At 47.1% G+C, this 19,518-nt stretch overlaps 1 protein-coding gene across 1 annotated transcript in view; it reads left to right on the top strand.

Moving 5' to 3' along the window:
• Insc (INSC spindle orientation adaptor protein) overlaps positions 1-19,518 on the top strand; it is a 126,887-nt gene that overhangs the window by 74,766 nt on the left and 32,603 nt on the right. Inside the window, exons 6-7 of the mRNA XM_047517151.1 lie at positions 2,529-2,642; positions 9,689-9,814. Of these exons, the coding sequence (XP_047373107.1) occupies positions 2,529-2,642; positions 9,689-9,814 (240 nt within the window). The remainder of the gene's footprint in view (positions 1-2,528; positions 2,643-9,688; positions 9,815-19,518) is intronic.

Below are 19,518 nucleotides of genomic sequence, written 5' to 3'. Positions count from 1 at the left end.
CCCACAGTCTTGCACTCAGTCTCAGCTAATGGTAGCTCAAGGGAAGTGTGGCTTCTGTAAGAACATGGTGGAATTCCAGAGGGCAGCAACTGGAGGTCCCATGAGCTATGCCTCTGTTGTAGGAGCTCTGGTGACCAGTGCTTGATGTGAACAGTAAGCCAGGATGCAGAACCACTCTCCTGTTGGTGGGAGTGGCTAATACAGCTGGATGTATCCTTGCCTCTGGCTTCCAGCTCCCCTAGCTTCGGCGATGTCCTGCCCACATTAGAGATGGAAATAGGAAGTCAGATTCACAAAGGATCGGGTCCAGTCCTCTCCACCTGGCCCCACCCCTCAGACCATGTCTGACCCTGGTCAGGTTTCTGTGTCTCAGTTTTCTCAACTGTGAAATGTGGGTTGAACTAAAGACTTCTGAAGTCTTTCTAACTCTTACATGTGATATTTAGGACTTTGAAAATTTCAGTGAAGTCTGATCTCATATCTTTCCAAATGTATGCTGTGGAAAAGATGCTTACAACTTTGTGTGTGTGTGTGTGTGTGTGTGTGTGTGTGTGAGACAGAGAGAGACCTGATTCACTAAGATATATCTGGGGTGTAATTACTGTATATATGTGTATAGACATTAACATGAAATTATTCTCATACATAAATGGTCTAATATTAGCAGCTGATTGCAAAAGACATTGGGTTTGAATTGTTTAATGTAATGCTAATTTGCTTCAAGTGCAAACACTAATCAGGAACATTAGGTAATTATCATTTAGGTACAGGACCCCAATATATGAAATCTGCATTTTCCTGTGAGCATTGGTATCACATGTGTAGCTGCTTACGGTAACAATAGGGAAGGATTCTAAGAAGTATGTTCATTACAGAGATTTGTAGTGACAAATCTTATTAATGCTACTTACCTTTTGTTGAAGCTCTTACAAGAGGCATCCATCAAATCTTAGAGAATAATTTTTATATTTAATGTAGTTTTATTAAATACACACTTAATCTTAGGCTGCACTCTGTAGAGGATTCGCATTGTGTGTGTGTGTGCGCGTGCGTTTGAAAATTTACTTAGGTTTGAATAAAAGGCAAAAAGGGAGAACCATTTACCTTAAGCCTCAAGCCTTCTTATTTTAACCATTTACCAGTGTGGAAACAAAAGTCTAGCGAGTTTAGCTCAAAGGCCTGAGATCACAAAATAATGACTGCTAATTATTTTATTTTGCTTCTATGTGTCTGGCACCTTTAAAACTCCTTACTATATATTGACAATCTTAAGTTGTCATCATCACCTTAAGAGATAAATGGTGTTATTTCCAACATTTTACAGATGAAGAAATCGAGGCAGAGAAAGTCTAAATTAAATTACTTGCTCTAGGGAACGTAGACTAAAGTGGAAAGCCAGGATTTGAATCCAGTTTGACTCCACAGTCCATGCTTTTAAGCACATACTCATGGTATCAACATGAGTTAAAGGCAAGCAGGAGATGGAATTCAGATTTCCTAATTTCCTTTTATTTCTTTTTTATAACACCAGGGTTATTTTTAAAAAATCCCATTTTAATATTTTAAAATAAACATGGCAACTGAAACCATGCAAGAGGTTGCTCATAGCACCCAGCTCTGCAGGTTTTACATTTTTGTTTAAGGCCCCTTACAGACAGCTGTCCCTAATATGTCTATCTCCATCCCTCCTAGGAGAAATTTGAGTAACTGGCATTAATTAGCAGGTAGGATTCATTCATAATCAATGAGTCACATGCACCAAAGCTAATGGTTGATTATGAAGTGGTTTCAAGATTCATAAAGAGCTTTTTCCCAGAAATTAGCTAATCTCTTCTAGGAATAAATCTTCATGTCTTATTTACTAATGACTCTTCCATTTACTTTCTTTCTTGGGCCTCCCTGGGTTCTGTATTTTGTCATTTCTAGCCCCTCTCAACCAGTAGCCTAGAATCCTTTGACCTCAGTATGGCCTTACTCACTGAGTTACTCACCTGGTGACAGAATGTCCAGTGTGGCTTTTTTGGCCAGTTTATAAACCCAATGAAAATATTTCCCAAGCAGTAAGCTATGTCGAATGCTTCTCTTGAGTTAACTACTGAAACTATCACCCGGCTGGAGTTCCCCATTGGCTAATAGCCATCCAAAATGGGCAAATTCTTTAAACATAATTGTAGCAACTTGTTGGTTTTCAACTTGTTTATTTAACTGATGTTTTCTGTTCTCACTGGAAACCAGTAGCATAACAAAATGGTATTTGCTGAGCATATCAATGCTGAGAGCTGATTTTCTGATGGGGTGAGTATGTTGCTTATTTCCCAAGACTTTGAAATGATTCATTCTCTGATATATTGCTCGAATGTCATCCTCACTTATGTCTTTCCTCAAACCACAAAGAGGTAGTGGATGGGGCAGGATTATAAGTTCCATAATGGCTATTGGGAGCATGGGTCCACTGGTAATCCATTAAGGAAGATGAGCAGAATGCACATAGGGGTCAGTAACCAGCTTAATTTTCTCTCTCTTCTTAGGCACTGGTGAGAAAAATTGATTCCTCGGACAATGTCTACACCACAGAGTCTACCACAGGCAATCTGTTCAGTCTGACCCAGGAGGGGGCTCCTTTGTGTCGCATCATAGCCAAGGTGAACTTCATGGTCAGGGACCAGAATGGCAAACCTGGGGAAAGTAAGAGGAAGCTCACTTATTCAGTGGGTGGGTGGGAACAGCTGGCTCAAGAGGTCCATCCTGGCTGGGCATTAGTTTGCTGTGTAACCTTGGAAGAGTCACCTTTACTAACTGGCCCTTGGTGTTTCATCTTTAATAGGTAGATAGCCCCTGTGATTTCATTTTCAACTTGAGACAAAAAAAAAAAAAGTAGTATCCCCAGAACCTCCATCATTTTCTTTATGCAGTATCAACTTCTTTCCCCATCTCCACACATTGATTTTCCTTCTTGACAGTGGTGGTGTCCCTGGTGTCCACAGGGTGATGTACTAATACAAAGACCATCTGGCATGTAGCATTTTAGAAGATGAATTGACTTTATATGGCTTCCTGGCATCATGGATATAAGAAATGTAGTGTCTCAAACCAGTTCAAAGGAAAGTTTTCTATATTATTGTTTATGTAGTTAAGCCCTATTCACATCTCTTAATTCTGTCACCATAACAACCTCTACCCCATCATAATTATTAGTAGTGTTATCACAAGAAATAGGAAGGGAACATATCTACAAACATGACCTTCACCTCAAATTCAGAGACATGTTTCTTCAAGGGTCCCATCCAAACAAATCCCTTTACTTAGCTCCTGGCTGGATTCCCAAAATGCCTTACAGTCACTTCAGTACCACATGAAGGAAAGAGGAAATAAAAAAGGACAGTGGTTTTCATAGATTACAATAGGAGCTCTAATTAATTGGCTTTGTGGTTAATTTGTCCTTGATTTTGGCCTCCAAAATCGTAGAGCACAATCTAGGCAATTGGTAACTCTAGGATCAAAGTAAGGTCTGTTCGTTCTTCTTTTCACTTGAGAAATGATATCACCAATGGAGATAGAACAGGGATCTAATTGGAACCAAATTGTATCTTTCAATAGACTTACGACACCAGTCTCAGGATGATGCTCCAGCTGGGTGATTCCCAGGCATCACAATCCCTCAGAGCATTTGAGGAAAACAGAACTTTCACTCTCCCTCCACCAAGACTTACTGAGGCCCTGGGGTAAGACCTGGGGATCTACATTTTCACAAACTCTGCAGGTGATTCTGAAGCATGATCAGATACTCAGAATCACTGCTGTAAGCCTTGAAAGAAATTTAGAAGAACCAGGGCAAATGCTTGCCAACTCTGGTCAGAAGAGAAGTGAATTATATATAATGGAAATAGCTAAGATCTGAGTGCTGTTGTGCACTCTGCTTAATGCTTTGTAAACCTTATTTCTTTAGAAACGCAAAACCAGCCTGTGAAGTGGGCAATAATTTAGATCATAATTAGAGGGACTTGTCCAGGGTCACACAGCTGATAAAGAGTGGAGTCAGAATTATAAACCAGGACTCTAGTTCAAAACTCATAGTCCAAAGCCCATAGTGGTGACTTGTGGCTCAATCTTTGGCCCTTCATATTTGGGGGCCAAAGCCTGACTCAGTAGTTCTCAATTCCAGATGCCCATTAGCATCATGAGGAAGTTTTAAATAATTTCTGAATTAATTGGTCTGAAGTAGGGCCTGGGCTAGATAGTTTAGTTTTCTAGGTAATTTCTGATTCCCAGGATGAGGGTCACTACTCTCTTTGGGAGTTATTTAATTGAGATTTGACTCACAAAGTTTATGGTGGTATTGGGAGACTGGGGGAAAAGGAATTGGAGAAGGTAGCATTGGCCTTGCCACCTTCAAGGATTCTGTTATTCCACCATTCAGCTTGGTTGAGAGGGTTGAGTCTCAGAGGTCTGTTGTGGTGCTGTGGGGGACCAGAAAACTGCTCCACCCAATCCCTGTTTAGTGATTAGGTTAAAATACAAGTTGACTGAACTTCTTTTAGAACAATAATCTTCCCCTTTCACAATGAATGACGAACAGCTGAGTTTGGGTTCTGGGAGAGGTGCTGAAGCCTAGAAGTGGGGAGACTTATTCTGAATGGCAGAATCGGGCCCGAAGTGTTTTGTTTTGAGAAGAACAGGACTTAGAGTTTCCTGGGAAGGAAACTCTACTTGGCATGGGCTCTGAAGCTCTGGGTGTTCCGCTCCAGGGCCTGGGCGCTCAAAGTCTCACCTGCACATGCTGCGTGATAGAGATGGTTCCTACTGCCTGCCTTCATTTGGGTTCCTCTTTCCGGAAAGCAGAGAGAGGACATGCATTTGTGCCTAGGACCAAGGTGATTTTTGGCCCCGTGTTAGTCTCCTCTGAGGACCAGGATGCTCCTCTGGTTAAATTGATCCCAAACATTTCCAGTGGTAGAAAGCAGGGGAGAAAGGTCTGGGTAGGGACCAGAGTCTCCTCTCGTCTCAGTTCTGTCGTTAGCTCACTGTGGGAGGTTGGCTAGGTCAACTTGAAGAGGCTGAACTATTTGATACTTAAGAGACCTTGCAAATCTGCCATGCTGTCCGACTTGCCTGGTATTTTTATGGAGATAGTAATGAAGCAATTTTAATTTTACCCTAATCCATTTTTAAACAGAAGGCTTTGGTGAACTGTTTTCCACATTTAGTCGTCACTCCTCTATTTCTGTCTAGAGGCTCCTTACCTATTCCACCCCCTCCTCAGCTACTCAAGTATTCCCCATGTCCCCAACATCATCCCTGAACTCTCATGAGCCATAACCAGTAGTTTTAAAGATTTGTAATGATACTTTGATTTTTCTGTGGGCCACACCTCACTGGAGCCTACCCAAGACAATACATGAATCTTATGGAACATGAAACAGAATAACAATAATTGCTCCATGTTGGTTGCTTCCTATGTGCCAGGCCCTGTACCGGCACTTTCTGCACACTTACCACATCTTGTCTCCACTCGCCCCTCCGAGACGATGTCATGACCCTGACTTACAGATGAGGACTTCTGGACTCACAGTGGTTGAATACCTTGTCCAGCTGCCACTTGAAACCAGACGTGTCCAGCTCTGGAGTCAATGCTCTTTCCTTTTCACCAGTTTAATTGGCTAAAACCTAGAGTCCTTCCCTTTCCAGGTAAAGCCTCTACTACAACTGATCAGTCTGTCTGAATCAGGGCTTCCTCTTTCTCTGCTCCTGAGGTGGAACGCCATGTTCAGCTGGCCCACTCCAGGTGCAAAGCTGATGACGGTGAGGATTGAGAGGCACTGGCAGGAATGGGGGAGAAGTGGAAGAACTGAGCTTTCTAAGGCTGGAGATGGTCCACTGTGGTGATGATGGTGGTGAGGATAGCCATAGTAGTACAGAAATAAAAGACATTAAAATGTGCTCTTAAAAAAAGTGCTATATAAACAGCACTGACTATGTGCCAGCAATGTTCTAAGTGCTTTATAGACTAACTTGTTTAAACCTCCTGCCAATCCCGTGTGGTAGACAGTGTCTACCCCAGGGTACCCGTCGGGGAGCTGAGAGGGTGAGAAGGCCATGTGGTTGGTAAGTGACAGAATTGGAATCCGCCGTTTGTGTTAAAGGCTGTGCTCTTGGTTGTGCTCTGTGCTCTGCTCAGCAGCAGGTCCTCCTCTTTTCCCTCCTCCTTTCCTTCCCTCTCACACTTTTTTCCTCTTTGTCCTCTTCCTACATACCTCCCATGTCCTTGGCTACTTACTCAATCCACTTACTATCTCATCTGATGCTCCAACAATCTTTTGATGTGTTAGAATTATAATTTCCATCTTTAAGGTGAGGAAACAGGTTTAGGGGGAAAAAAAGGTAAACAACTTATTGAAGGTCACACACTCTTGCAGAGAGGAGATTTTAACCATGCGTGCTGACTCCAACTCATCATCTCAACCTTCTTATATCTCTGGTCCTTGGGATAGAGTAAACACAGGGTTAAAGCAGAGAGAAGATGCCTGATGCCTTTTTTATTTCCAGCCTGGAAGCTGCTGAGACTAGCTTCTCTATCAGGATCACTGTGTGAGGATCGTCTAGTCCTGAGGGTGAGGCAGGAGCTGGGAGTCCCTGGCACACCTGAATAGCATCCTCTCCTCAGATGTTCAGTGAATGTGCCCAATATTGTGACAGGTGTCCACAGTTTCTCCCAGTGGCCTTCTGCATTCACCTCTTTGGGGTCTGCTGTGATCTCCTTTTGGGTCATTCATCAATTTAAGCTGCCTCCCAGAGGGAACTTGGGAGCCCATCTGAAGTCTGTCCTCTCAATCTCTGGATACTCTGAAGACCAAGGAATATTCCCAGTCTTCCCTGGGATGATGGTGGCCAACTCCATCCCTTCCTAGGAGCGGAGCACAGAAAACTCCCCTGTGCTTCCTCAGAATTATCCCCCAGCTCTTCTCTTGTTCTTGCTACCACCAGCCTACACACCCCACGAGTGGCCTCTGCCAGCTTTAGGACAGCTCATCCCAAGCCTGTCTGAATAATTCATTCTGTTATGGAGCTCGGCTCCAAGCCCAGAGCTTTCTATAAAATTAAACAAGCTCCAGCCAACAGTGTGATCCGTTAGCTCAGGCAATTCCCAGTCTTGCTCCTGGGTGAGAGCCATGCTCCTATCCTGAATGGGGGCTCCAGTATGGTACATGAGATCATTCACCTGCACTCTTGTGGTCCCTTCCTCCTTGGCCTTCCATGTGTCCCAACGCTTGATACATCTTTGGTGAGGCCATGAGGCAACCTTGTAGCCAGGAAGCCTTCTGTCTAACCTGACCCTCCCTCCTCTGTCTAGAACCCGGATCAAGCCCTTCTACGTAGGATGGCTTCACTGCTCCCCCTACTGCTTAGTCATGTAGCTTCTGACTCATTTTCAATGCTAAGCAGCAGCAGCAGAGTCAGGATTTGGACCAGAATCCTCTTAGACGAGGTCCAGGAGTTTTCTCTTTCCTCTCCCAGTAGCTAAAAATGCTAATAAGGACCTTTATCACGGCTTTGGGGAAGAATGTAATGAGGATCCAGTGCAAATGTGTGCGGAGGAGTAAACAGAGTCATGCTGGTTTCAGTGCTTCCTGAGCCAAACCGGGGCTGCCACATTCATCCTGGCATTTGTCCTCATGCTCTTTGGCATTGTTTCTTCATTGTCTGCTCCAGATGTAAACATCTGTCATCTATTATTGAAATGATATTTCTATAACTGAGATGATTAAATATAAATACATGAATAAATATACATCCCTATGAATGCACATATATTTAATCTGGATAAAGGCCATTAATGGCCCACAGGGCTGGCTGGGGAGGGCTTAGGAGTCCTGTTTCTTTTCTGCTCACTTTAAAGACCGACTTGATTTTTCCTTGATTCTGGGTAAGTTCTTTATAGAGAACCCTCATCAGATGTCCTGTGAGCAAGTAAGAAGGTAAGAGTGAAGGTTTATGGGACAAAGAATCAGAGGGGTAGGCATCTTGTCTCATGCCGGGCATATTTTTATTGTAGCAGTGATGTGCATTTAAAATCAGAATGGGTCTGTCTTGCCTTGTCTACAGACCCCTCCCAGAGAGGAAGGGGCTCCTGCTCTGCACACTCTTAACCCTGCACCCCTGCCCTCTTTCATTGCACTTTTATCCAGCTTTGAATCTGCTTTTAGAATCCCCTGCCTTCTCTGCCAGACTATGAGTTCAGAATGGACGGGGACTGAGGCAGTTTCGCTCAGTGCTCAGCACGGTGTCTGGCCTAAAATAAACTATTATTATTTTCAAATACATGAATAAATTTACCAGCAGTAAGGTATGCCCCTTTCCCACCAAATCAACCACCCTAGAAGGAAGTAGGGTTATAAAAGTTTGTGATCAATCTTAGTTGATTATAAAATGTCAGAAATGATCTACTCCTCCATAGTTGGACATTTTCACCCTAGTCCCTGCAGTGATCAGCAGCAAGACTCTTAAAATCATGAACCTGTTCTTGGAGTGGAGGGAAAGGAGGGTCTGGGCCTGGGTTGTTTCGGTGCACCTGTGTTGGCCTGCAGTGGTCACTTCTTCCTCTACCAGTTGCTCTCTTGGTACCCTTACAGTAATTCACTGCTGCACCTTCAGCACAGGAATAGAACGTGGCACATAGTAGGTGCTCACTATGTTTTTGGTGGACAGAATTCTTAAAAATCCGATAGGAGATGGTGTTTTGATGAACTTACCTTTTTCCTGTAACATTTTGTTCAGTTTCTGGAGAAGCTGCAATGGACTCAGGAGTGATGAGGTTACAGACCAGCGTCCCAAGGCCAGATGAGTTGCTTGTGCTGTGTTAGTGCTGCCACCTCTAGGCACCCTTTCCGTCCCCAAGGAGAGGGAGGAAAAGAGGCAAAGCCAGATGCAGGAATCCAGCCTCTCCTGCTCTGGAGGCACAAGGCGGGCTTGCCATTGGTTTGCTGGGTGCTGTGGTGAGTCCCCTAGGTGACCTGTTGTACCCAGGGCCAAGGTGGGCTCCAGTGATTATTACAGAGTAAATATGCAGTTGCAGGGCACCTGGAGGATGAGCTCCCTCTCCCAGATTCCTGCTTGGAAGGGTGATGTGGATGTAGGGGGGATCACCTTACCCATGTGCACGGCAGGTTTTTTTTCCTCCCGTCACAGAAGTGGGAATAAATTATGGTACTGATATAGAGGTATAAGTACACTTCACTTTGCCTGCCTCCCAGCACAGTCAGAGTTGCAAGGAGTAGCTTGGGGATTGCTGGCAGAGTGAGAACTAGCACTTGACTTCTAGTCTTCCGTTCCCTCTACCTGCCTCTAGTGTGTTTCTAGGACGTTTCTGATGATTCCAGGCCAACTCCACTGAAGGCTGCTGAGAGGGTGTGGCCAACACACTCAACCTGTGTTGAATGATGTCAATCCTGGCCCGAGCAAAATGTCTTTCAGGGCCTCTAGTCCCCAAATCCCAGAAGCATCGGAGTCATCCTACCTCCAACTTGGACCATCAGGAGCCTACATTTCTCTGTGCATATGTGTATGTGTGTTGGTGGTGGTGGTGAGCTGACCCCAAAGCCTGTCTGCTGAGTGAGGGATACCAGTTTTTCTTGAATCAGTACCAGGGAAGGCCACATGGTGAGGTCATGTGACATTTATTTTTTCCTGACAGGAGGGTGGAGTCGTAGCACTCTTCAAGGTCTGCCGACAGGACAATTTCCGGTGCTTGTATCCCCAGGCGCTCCGCACCCTGGCCTCTATCTGCTGCGTGGAAGAGGGTGTCCATCAGCTGGAGAAGGTAAGGGTGGCTGCCTGAGGGGGCCTGAAGTCCCTGAGCCAGGTGCGGGTGGGGGTAGGCTTCACTGTGGCCATCTGGATCTCTTCATGGAGCAAGGTCTTCTTCCAGACACCACTCAGCTGAGGTTGCTAGGATCATTGACCGTGGGTTTCAATGTGGAGGTGAAGGGGAGAGAAGATAATGATCAAGAATAGCAAGGTCCAAGGGGGCATTCAGAACTTCCTGGGTGGGATGATCAATGACTGAAAGCCTAATGGTTAGAACACAGTTGTGGGCAGGCAAGCCAGTATGGGGAGTGGTTGGTCCATTGAAGGGCCCAGCCTAAGAGAAGGGGAGCCAGGTCCTTGGTGGACAGAGGGCCAAGAGCAGTGGAGCACTGGGTACCCAGGCAAGCCTACTCCACTAAGGACTAGAGGGCCTGAGTAGGGAAGCTGAAACCCAAGTGCAAGCAGCTGCTGGGCCAATAAGTCACAGGGTAGGGTGAAGCTGGAGAAGCAATGTGATGTTCTGACAGGCCCCAGTGTCCCACTCAAGCCCTACCTGAGGAATGCCATGGGGAGACATGACATTCCAGCCACTCCCTACTTCCACTCCCTTGCTGGGGCTGAGGCTGCTGCTTCCCCTCACCTGAGTGGGTCTCAGCCTGCAATCGGTCTCCAGCAAATCTAGCCTGCCGGGTTAGGGAGGCTGGGGCTGATATTTGGGAATTTCCCAACCAAGTTTCAAGGAAAGATGCCAAATATTCTTATGGTAGAGAAGTGGAAAGGCCTGGTGTGTCCCAGGACAATTGTGGTGCCCTCAGGATTTGGAGTATGTGCTCTCCTTCTGTTCCTGTGAGTTGGTCTAAATGTGGATGAGGTGAGCAAAATGCCCCTCCTCCTTTGCATCTATGTCCTGCAGTCTGGCTGTTCCAACAATGCCCACCTTAAACCCAACTTCTTCACTTTGGTCTGGACTCCTAGACTGTGCAGCAAAAAGTTTTCAATTCAGGAAAGAGCTGGAAACCTTTGCAGCTGGGATGGTGAGAGCCAATTTTTTTTTTTCTTTTGCTGTTCAGAAGCCAGAATGTTTTAGTGTTTCTTTCCTAGGCTGTGGCTGGCCCAGGTGGTTGTCAGACCCTGTGGGCTAAAGGAGTGGAGGAAGGAACCCTCGTGCACTGAGGTCTAACTGTACTGGATTAGCCCAGGCTAGCCCATTATACTCCTGCATTAACACCAGTACTTCGGGAGGTGAGCACCAGTAATATCTGCATCCTAAAGACAGGGCAAGGAAGTCTCAGATAGTTTATGTGACTTTCCTGAAATCACAGAATGAGTGTTGGAACCAGAATTGGGGCCTTGTCTGCCTGAGCCCCACTCCTGTCTACCTTATTGCCCTGCTGGTTTCATGGACACATAAGAGCACCAGAAAAATCCCTGCACTCGAACCCAGATGGCCTTGCTGCTCCTGACCACAGTCCCAACCTCACCACCTCCAGCTGGTACAGGGATAGTGTGGGCGCTCCCCTTCCCCAGGTCAGATTGCTCACAGGCACCCACAGCTCCTCTGTTAGGCTCTGAGAAGGAGCGAGGTTTGCCCTGAGAAGGACTCCTGTGTGGTCAGAAGCAGCATCTACATCATACGGCAGTGACAGAGTTTGCAAAGTGACTTTGTGGAGATTCTAATTTCATTTGTTGCTTGCCTCAAAGTGAAAATATCCCTATTGTTCACATGAAGAAATGGAGGCCCAGAGAGGTAAAATGACTTCTTGCACAGAATCACAGTGTGAGATTAAATACTCAAATACTTATTGAGTATCTGCTATTTGCCAGGTACTGTTTTTGGTGCTCAGAGTACAGCAGTGTACAAAACAAAGGTCCCCTGTCCTCACGGAACTTACATTCTAGTCCAGTGGGTGGTAAGTGATGGCCCAAGGGCCAGATTCAGCTCAGTGCCTGTTTTCATATGGCCATGGCCCATGAGCTAAGAATGCTTTCTTTTTTCATTTTTAAAGGGTAAAAAAAAGAAGGCAGAAGAAGCATAACACTTTGTGTCACATGAAATGTTACATGAAATTCCACTTTCAGTTCCCCAGGTTTGGTAGAGCACAGTGATGCTCACTTGCTAGACATGGTCTGTCTCCGTGCACACAACCACACAGCTGAGTCCCTACAAAGGAAAGCAGGTGGCCTGCAAAGCCAGAAATGTTTACTATCTGCCATCCATGGAAAAGACTTGCTGACCCCTGTGCCAGCAGGTAACGAGGCTGTCATGACAGTGATGCACAGAATAAGAACTAAGTAACACTCGTCTGGTCCTTGTGTTGGGCCAGCACTTGGCAAAGCCCTTCCTCCCACCATCTCATTTAATCCTTACCACAGAAACATTCCCTGGGTAGCATCACCATCCCCATTGCTCACAGAAGAAGGAAGGGAGACCCAGAGAAGTGAAACTAATTGCTCAAGGGCACACAGCTAATAAATGGTCCAGGTAGCTATTTAATTCCAACTCTGCTGGACAAAAGCCAACCTTGGTTGTTAACCATTATTCAGAGGCAGGAATCAAAACCCGATATGAGGAAGCCAATGTCTACATCCTTTTCCTCCACATCACGTCACTTCTAAAGTTGTGAGAAGTTCTAGAGACACCCAGGAGGGCCTTTGTCTCCTGCACTCTCCACCTGTGCCCCCCTGCTGGATCCCACCCACACCTGCACCCTCTGTGATCCGACTCAGTCCTGGTCTCTGAGGCTGCTGTGATCTGTAGAGCTCAGTATTTAGGATGGCAGGTGGAGAAGCCCAGGGACAGGCAGGGCTGCAGAAACCACAGAATGACAGGTGTGTGGAGAAGCGTGATACCCCTGAGCTCTCACCAGCCACCCCTTCACCAGGCACAATTGAGACCTAATCAGATAATGTCGAAGTCAAAGCCTTACTCTCCTGATTTACTGGTCTGGCTTCCTCCCTGAGGGTTGCTTAATTAATTGGCAGTGACAGATGTGCTAGATTCAGTGAAATTCATCTCTGTTGTGTGGCTTTCACCTCTTTTTTCTCCAACTTTAGAAGTTCATTAAATCCTGTGTAGTCCCCAGAGAGGGTGTGGGCCTCACCAGGTCACTGGACACTTCTATCCCTCTGAGCCTTGCTGTGTGAGGCCTTAGACTTGTTATGCTGCTGGTCTCATTCACTCACTCATGTGAAGTCACTGCACCTCTGCTTCTTCAGTCCCTCTGTCACTTCACTTACTTTTAAATTCACTTACTTGCTATCTCAGTCAGTGCATCACTGATTCACCCTGCAAACTCCTTCTTTTATCACATGGGGTGTTTTAGTCAGTATTTCCACTGCTGTGACTAAAAGACCCCACCAGAACAATTGTAGAGGAGGAAAAGTTTATTTGGGGGCTCTTGGGTTTCAGAGGTCTCAGTTCATAGGCTGCTGGACTCCATTCCTCAGGGCCTGAGGTGAGGTTGAACATCATAGCAGAAGAGTGGGGTCGAAGGAAGCAGCTCACACAATGATCAGTCAGGAGAAAGAGAGAGAGAGAGAGAGACAGACAGAGAGAGAGAGAGAGAGAGAGAGAGAGAGAGAGAGAGTCCACTCACTAGATGCAAAATATATAACCCAAATGCATGCCTCCAATGACCCACCTCTTTCAGCTACCTGCTTTCAGTTACCACTCAGTTAATCCCATCAGGGGGATTAATTCACTATTGGGTTAAGACTCTTATAACCCAATAATTTTTCCTGTGAACCTTCCTGCATTGTCTCCCTCCTGAGCTCTAGGGGGACACCTCACATCCAAACCATAACACATGGGTTGTGAAGCAGTCTGTCCTGCACAGGGAAGAGCTCATGGACTTTGAAGAGTCAGGCAGTCCTGGGCTACCTGGATGCTCTCCACCAGTGAGCTGTGGTGCATTATCCTGGGAACTTCCTTAGCTTCTCAGAGGACAGGTTTCCTGATCAGCATCATGAAATTGACCCCACGGAACTGTCCGAGGGCTACGAATGGGCAGTGATGTGGTGCTTGGTGCACAGTGGGCGCTGAGTGAATGCTCTGATGGTTGTGACAGGTGCATTGCTAATGGTTGGGTTTTGAATGTGAATGGCTCCGGCAGGGCACAGGCTGGTGGAGGAGAGAGGCCAGGTCTGCTGGGAGAGGGCTGGCCTGGTAGGAGAGGCTGTGACATGCATAGTAGCGGGGCAGCAGCATTAAGTCCTCACAGCCTCTTCATTTTACAGATAAGGAAACTGAAACTCAAGGATTGTGCTCCCTCAGCACATAAATGTGTAGAGATTTGGACTCAAACCCAAGCCTTGCTGGTTCCAAACCCCTGCCCTTTACTCTCTGCTTCTATGGAAAGAGGTGGCCCTTCTGAGGAAGGGACAGCAGGGGATGACTCCCAGGGAAGTGCTAGGTGTTGGGCAGGGGCAGGGCCGGAGGCAAGGTGTCCACACAGGCCTCTTCAGAAGATTCCCTTCTTTCATGTTAGTGTGGTCATTGTAGATCTGTGTGTCTGGCCACAACTCCCCTACCATTATGTTCCCCTGATCAGTAGGTGTCAGGAATTCTGCTTTCCCTTTATCCTCAGCTGAAAATCAGCCTTCACTACTCAGTTCTATGCTGGGCTCTAGGGAGGAGAGCCAAATAGACCCAGGTGGCCAGGTAAGGGATAGCTGAGCAGTGGACAGTGGGGGACTCTCCCATGACCATGAAAGACCACAGGAGGGAGGTCTCTGCTGGGTTGCTTCTGCAGACAGTACCAAGGAGGCCATGGAGGCCATGGAGGAGCTGGGTCCAGAAGAACCAAGGAGGTGTTTTAAGCAGCCTCCAGAAGAGCACAGAAAGCAGTCTCCCCAAAGAAGAGGGACTCCACAGCTAAAGAGTTGACCAAATCTATTAGGAGCAGGATGTTCAATGAATTGGGGATCCCGGAAGAGGAGGCAGTGTTCTCTGAACCATACTTGGGAGAAGACTAGAGGAAGAAGATGAGAGCCAAGGAAGCAGTGAGGACCCCTGAGCCACACTGTCTAATGGGAGCAGATGGACCCAACTCTGTTGAGGTGGACTGGTCATGGCAGCCTCTCTGGAGGACTGGAACTGGTCAGGTGCACTGGCGTTACCAAGGGGGAGGACTGCAGGGTTGTGCGGGAGGCTGAAATTGGGCTAGGGGAGCAAGCCACTTTTTTCTGAACCTTGGTTTCCTCTTCTGTACAGTGGGGGTGACACCTCCCTTGTGGGCTGCCGTGGTGATGCAGTGTGACAATATGGTAGGGTTCCCAGCATGGTATCAACATGGAGGAAGCACTCTGTGTCTGCTTCCTTTTCCTTCTCCCTGGCCTTTTCCAGGTGGTCTGGGGAAACTCTGCCTTGCCCCCTAAAACAGCCTTAGTGCTGGGGTTTTTGCAGTGACCCTGGTAGACGTCCGACTGTGGTTAAAAGGAAAATCAGGGCACTGGGACTGGAGGGGCATGGGAACTAGAGATGGACTGGGAACTGTGGTCTAGGTGAGGAATAGACATCCGAGGGGCAGGAACATAGGGTCTAGGGCCTCAAGGGGTGGGGGACACTCCAAACCAAGTGTTCAGACAACCTTAAACCCCCTCCCCTAGACAGTTCTGGTAACTTCTTCCAGCCTTAGACCAGAGACAATCTCCCTTTCAGAAGAGCATCCTTTTATTTCCACCCCTCCTCTTTGTTTTAGTTTTTCAAATAAGGAGTTAGTTCACCCTGTGCTGGAGCCAAGGGGAGAGTTTAATGAAAATCGATAGAGAAATTAAAGATGAACAGGGGAGGGGAGGAAGGCTTAATTTCAAATCCAAGAAAATCCCTGGGGTTGGGTGAGGGCTGGGAAAATTGCTGTCTATCTTTGTGCAGCTTCCTCACCCCAGATTCTCTGGGCTGGATGAGAGATGGAGACAGAAAGAGCTGGACCTGGAGACAGAAAATCAGACATTCCAGTAGGAGGGAGGGGCTGCAGGGTGATCAGGAGGCCCTGCAGCTCCAACTGCTGATTTACAACAATCTCTCTGCACTGCCTGCTCCCTGTATAGCTGCAGATGGACAGAAATAGTTCTTTTGTGTAGCAAACTTTAGTTTTCCCCATCCTTTGCCTATTTGATTCTCACAATCATTCTGTAAGGAAAGCTGGGGTCTCCCCACCCCACTTAATAGAAGAGCAAGTTGAAGCTAGAAAGGTTAGGCACCAGAAGGCTCAGAGCCTGGCCTGAGGACCCTGCTTTCTTGCTTCCATTTGTTCGTGTCCTCCTCTCCCTCCTTAGCCAAAAGGGGCCACTGACCAAGGCCTGCAGACCCCAGTACAAGGCAGCGACTTCATCTTGTTAGAAAGAGTTCTAATATTCAAGTGAGGCTGGGTGGGGAGAGCTGGGATAATGCCGGGTAAGAAGCCTTAGCTAAATTTGCCCTGCAGCCAGTTCTAGTTCTCCTAGGAGTAGCTCCTAGAGAGGGAGACAGACTGCTCTGGATAGACAATTCTTTAGAGTTCAACCCCCGCTAGGCTTACAAGCTGCCTCCAGCCCTCCTGCCTACCCATTGCCCTGGAACTGGACTTCTCCTGCTTCTTCTGCTCTTGGAATAGACCAGAGTTGTGCAGAGCATCCCATGGCCCCAGGTCAGCTGTCTGTGGCATCGCTCTGGCTGGCAGGCAGAGAGGAGTGGAGACTGGAAACAGCAACTTCCCCAGCCTTGCAAGGAGGAGGAGTCCCCACATGCCAAGTCCTCTGTTCATTTGCTTTAAAGTTAGGGGTGGAGGGGCTTAAGGGGGTCAGAATGTGAATTAGGGACAGCATCAAGCACGCTGCCCTGCCTCCCCTCTCCTCTCTTCACAAGCATCCCTGAGATAATGAGCTTTAGTACTGTCCAGACTGAAGGAAGGCCCTGGCGGCTAGGGGCTGCACCCTATGCAACAGGTCTAAACTGAATTTGGTAATGGAATGGAACTGTCTGGGTGCCTAAGAGCAAGTCAGTTTGCAAGAGCAGGCTCTAGCCTCAGGGGCTTGGTGGAAATACATGTGCTGTGCAATAGCGGCCCCTGGTGGACAAGAACATCTGTGGCAGTCGGATCAGGCTGCCTGGGGCTGCCTTCTGGAGCTGCTGAGACTGGTTGATTCTCTGTCCTAGGACCAGCTGTCGGGGCCATGGGTTATCTCGTGTGTCGGGGGAGTGGGAAGGGGAGAAAGGATTTTAAAATTAAAGGAAACAGGGTTTGCCAAACAGGATGTAGGCAATCTTACAATCTAACCTGTTCCCAACTTCCAGAAAGTCAGCCCTGTGCTTGCTTGAAGAAGAAACCATTTTAGGCCACTGATCCCACTGGGAAAAAGTCCACATCCCTCAGTCTGGCATAGAAGGTGCTTTCTGACCTCAGCTCATTGCCTCTTTGGTAAACAGACGTGGGTTTGATGTCCAGCCTTCACCATATATTCTGTGTGTGACCTTGCACCCCGGAGGCACCCCTGAGCCGTTTCATCACAGGTAAAATCAGAGTGATAAGCCCTGCTTTGCAGGTAGGGTGTGAAATGAGTCAAAGCTCCACAGGTGTGAGTTTTTTCTCCCTTCCCTCCAGATATCTTCACTAAAGGCCTGTGGTGCTTCTTTGCTTAGAACCTGTGCCTCAGCTGTGGTGTCCCAACAGCAGTGTTTCACCTCCAGTTGTTGACATCAGTGTCATATCTGGCCCCAAGCTCCTTTCCAACTGCTCTCCTTCCTTCTTGGTGCTCACACTGTATGTGTGCCACTCCTGGAGACGTCCCATACTGCCTGACCCAGAGCTGTCTGGCCTTCACCAAGAGGTACTAACTGCCCACCACTTTAGCCCATTAAAGAAGTGACTTACACACAGGTGAATTTTGTTCCATGCATGACTGAATAAATACTGTTTGTAAATGACAGTACAGAAGCATGGTGTGTATGCGTCTGTGGGCACGCGCATACCCACATCACTCCTTTACTGGCCATAGGGCTGAAGCTAGAATGCAGGATGTCTGATGTCACTCAAACAGCCTGGCAGGGCCTCTGGAGGCAGTTTTAAGCCCCTGTGTAAGGAGGGAGCAAGGGGAATGCAAAGCTTGCTTCAGAATGCTCAGCAAGGACAGTCAGCTTTTTGTTGCTGTGACCAAAATGCCAAACAAGAACGACTTAGAGGAGGAAAGATTTATTTTGGCTCATGGTTTCAATTCATGGTGGGCTGGCGCCATTGCTCTGAGCCTGAGGTGAGACAGAATATCACGTCAGAAGGGCATGGTGGAGGAAAGGTGTTCAGCTCACAGCAGCTCGGAAGCAGAAGCAGAGGCAGGGCGGGGTAGGGACAAGATATAGTCCCCAGGGGCACAGCCTACTTCCTTTAACCATGCCCTACCTGTGGACAACTGCTACCATCCAGAAGTCCATTCAAATGATTAATCCGTCAAATGGATTAACCCACTGATGAGCTTAGAGCCCTCATGATTCAGTCATTTCAAAAGCCCCATGTCTGGATTTTGCCACGTTGGGGACCAAGTGTTCAACTCAAGAGGTTTTGGAGAACATTCATAACCAAACCATAATAGAATGGCTAAAATGACTAAAAGTCATTCTGTGGGATTTTGCCTAAGTCCCCTTTGTGCCATCCTGGTGAATTTGTACTGGCTGCTCTTCCCCACTCCCTGCAACTCCTGTGGCCCTGGGCCCAAGTTCATAGGTCTGTGAGCAGATGTAGGAGGCTGGGGGGCTGGTGGGTCAAGTTGAGCTCTGTGGGTCAGCTTGAGACAGGTGAGAGGAGGAGCAGGCAGTTGAGATTGACCATGCCTCCTGGGTAGAGGCTGCCACATTGGGAATTTATAGAGAGACCATGGGGCTAGTCGTTTCTTGCTGCTGGTTTGCTGAGGGACCAGAAAGAAAGTTCTTAATCCCTATAAGTCTCACTTTTCTCATTTAATGGAAATTCTGCAGGTGTCAGGTAGCATATTAAGTAATTTTTATAAGCCGTGATGTGATAAACAAAAATTAGAAGATATTGAACTTACTGGACTAGGAATTCTGGTCCCTGTCCCTGGGGTTGGGAATGTGTTTGGGGTGCTGTTCCTCCAGGGGTCATTAGAAGAGAGCTGAGTACTTTTCTATCCCTGTAAATTCATAGATTCCCTGTGAATTCTACATTTGAGGAGGTGTATGTGTGTTTGTGTGTTTGTGTGTGTGTGTGGTAGGATGAGAAGCTGCTGAGTTAAATGTTAGTCACTGTTCATTTCCTAGCTGGACTGCAAATAATCTGGTGAGAAGAGAAAATAAATAAGAAGTCAGATATTAACATGATACTAGTGCTGGGGAGAAGGGAAGTGAGGGTCACTCAGGGACCTGAAAAGTGCAGAGGTGGCGTTTTTGACCATGAGCAATGGGTCCTGGAGTGAGGCAAGTGTTAGTTTGGAGGGGAACCGGGAAAGAGGTTCCTGGGACCTGGAGGGAAAATAGGAAATTAAAAGAGTGTATGTAGGTAAAGGTTTTGGGCAGAACTTGAGTAGGGAGTCCCCTTTCCTTGAAACAGCCTGGCACTGACAGTCCAGAGGGATAGCAGCCAGCCCACAAATCATGGATCAGGAACCAGCATCTGCTGTCCCCAGCAGAAAGTGATGGGCACCCTGATTATCCACAGAAACAAAGAGAGACAGGGTGAGGGAAGGGTTATAAGAAAGAGGAAGAAACTTAGAGGAAGTGAGGGAGGGGAGATG

The sequence above is a fragment of the Sciurus carolinensis genome, chromosome 11, assembly GCF_902686445.1.
Source record: "Sciurus carolinensis chromosome 11, mSciCar1.2, whole genome shotgun sequence".
NCBI lineage: Eukaryota > Metazoa > Chordata > Mammalia > Rodentia > Sciuridae > Sciurus > Sciurus carolinensis.
Note: the sequence above shows the minus strand (reverse complement) of the source record. Positions and strands in the feature narration are given on the sequence as shown.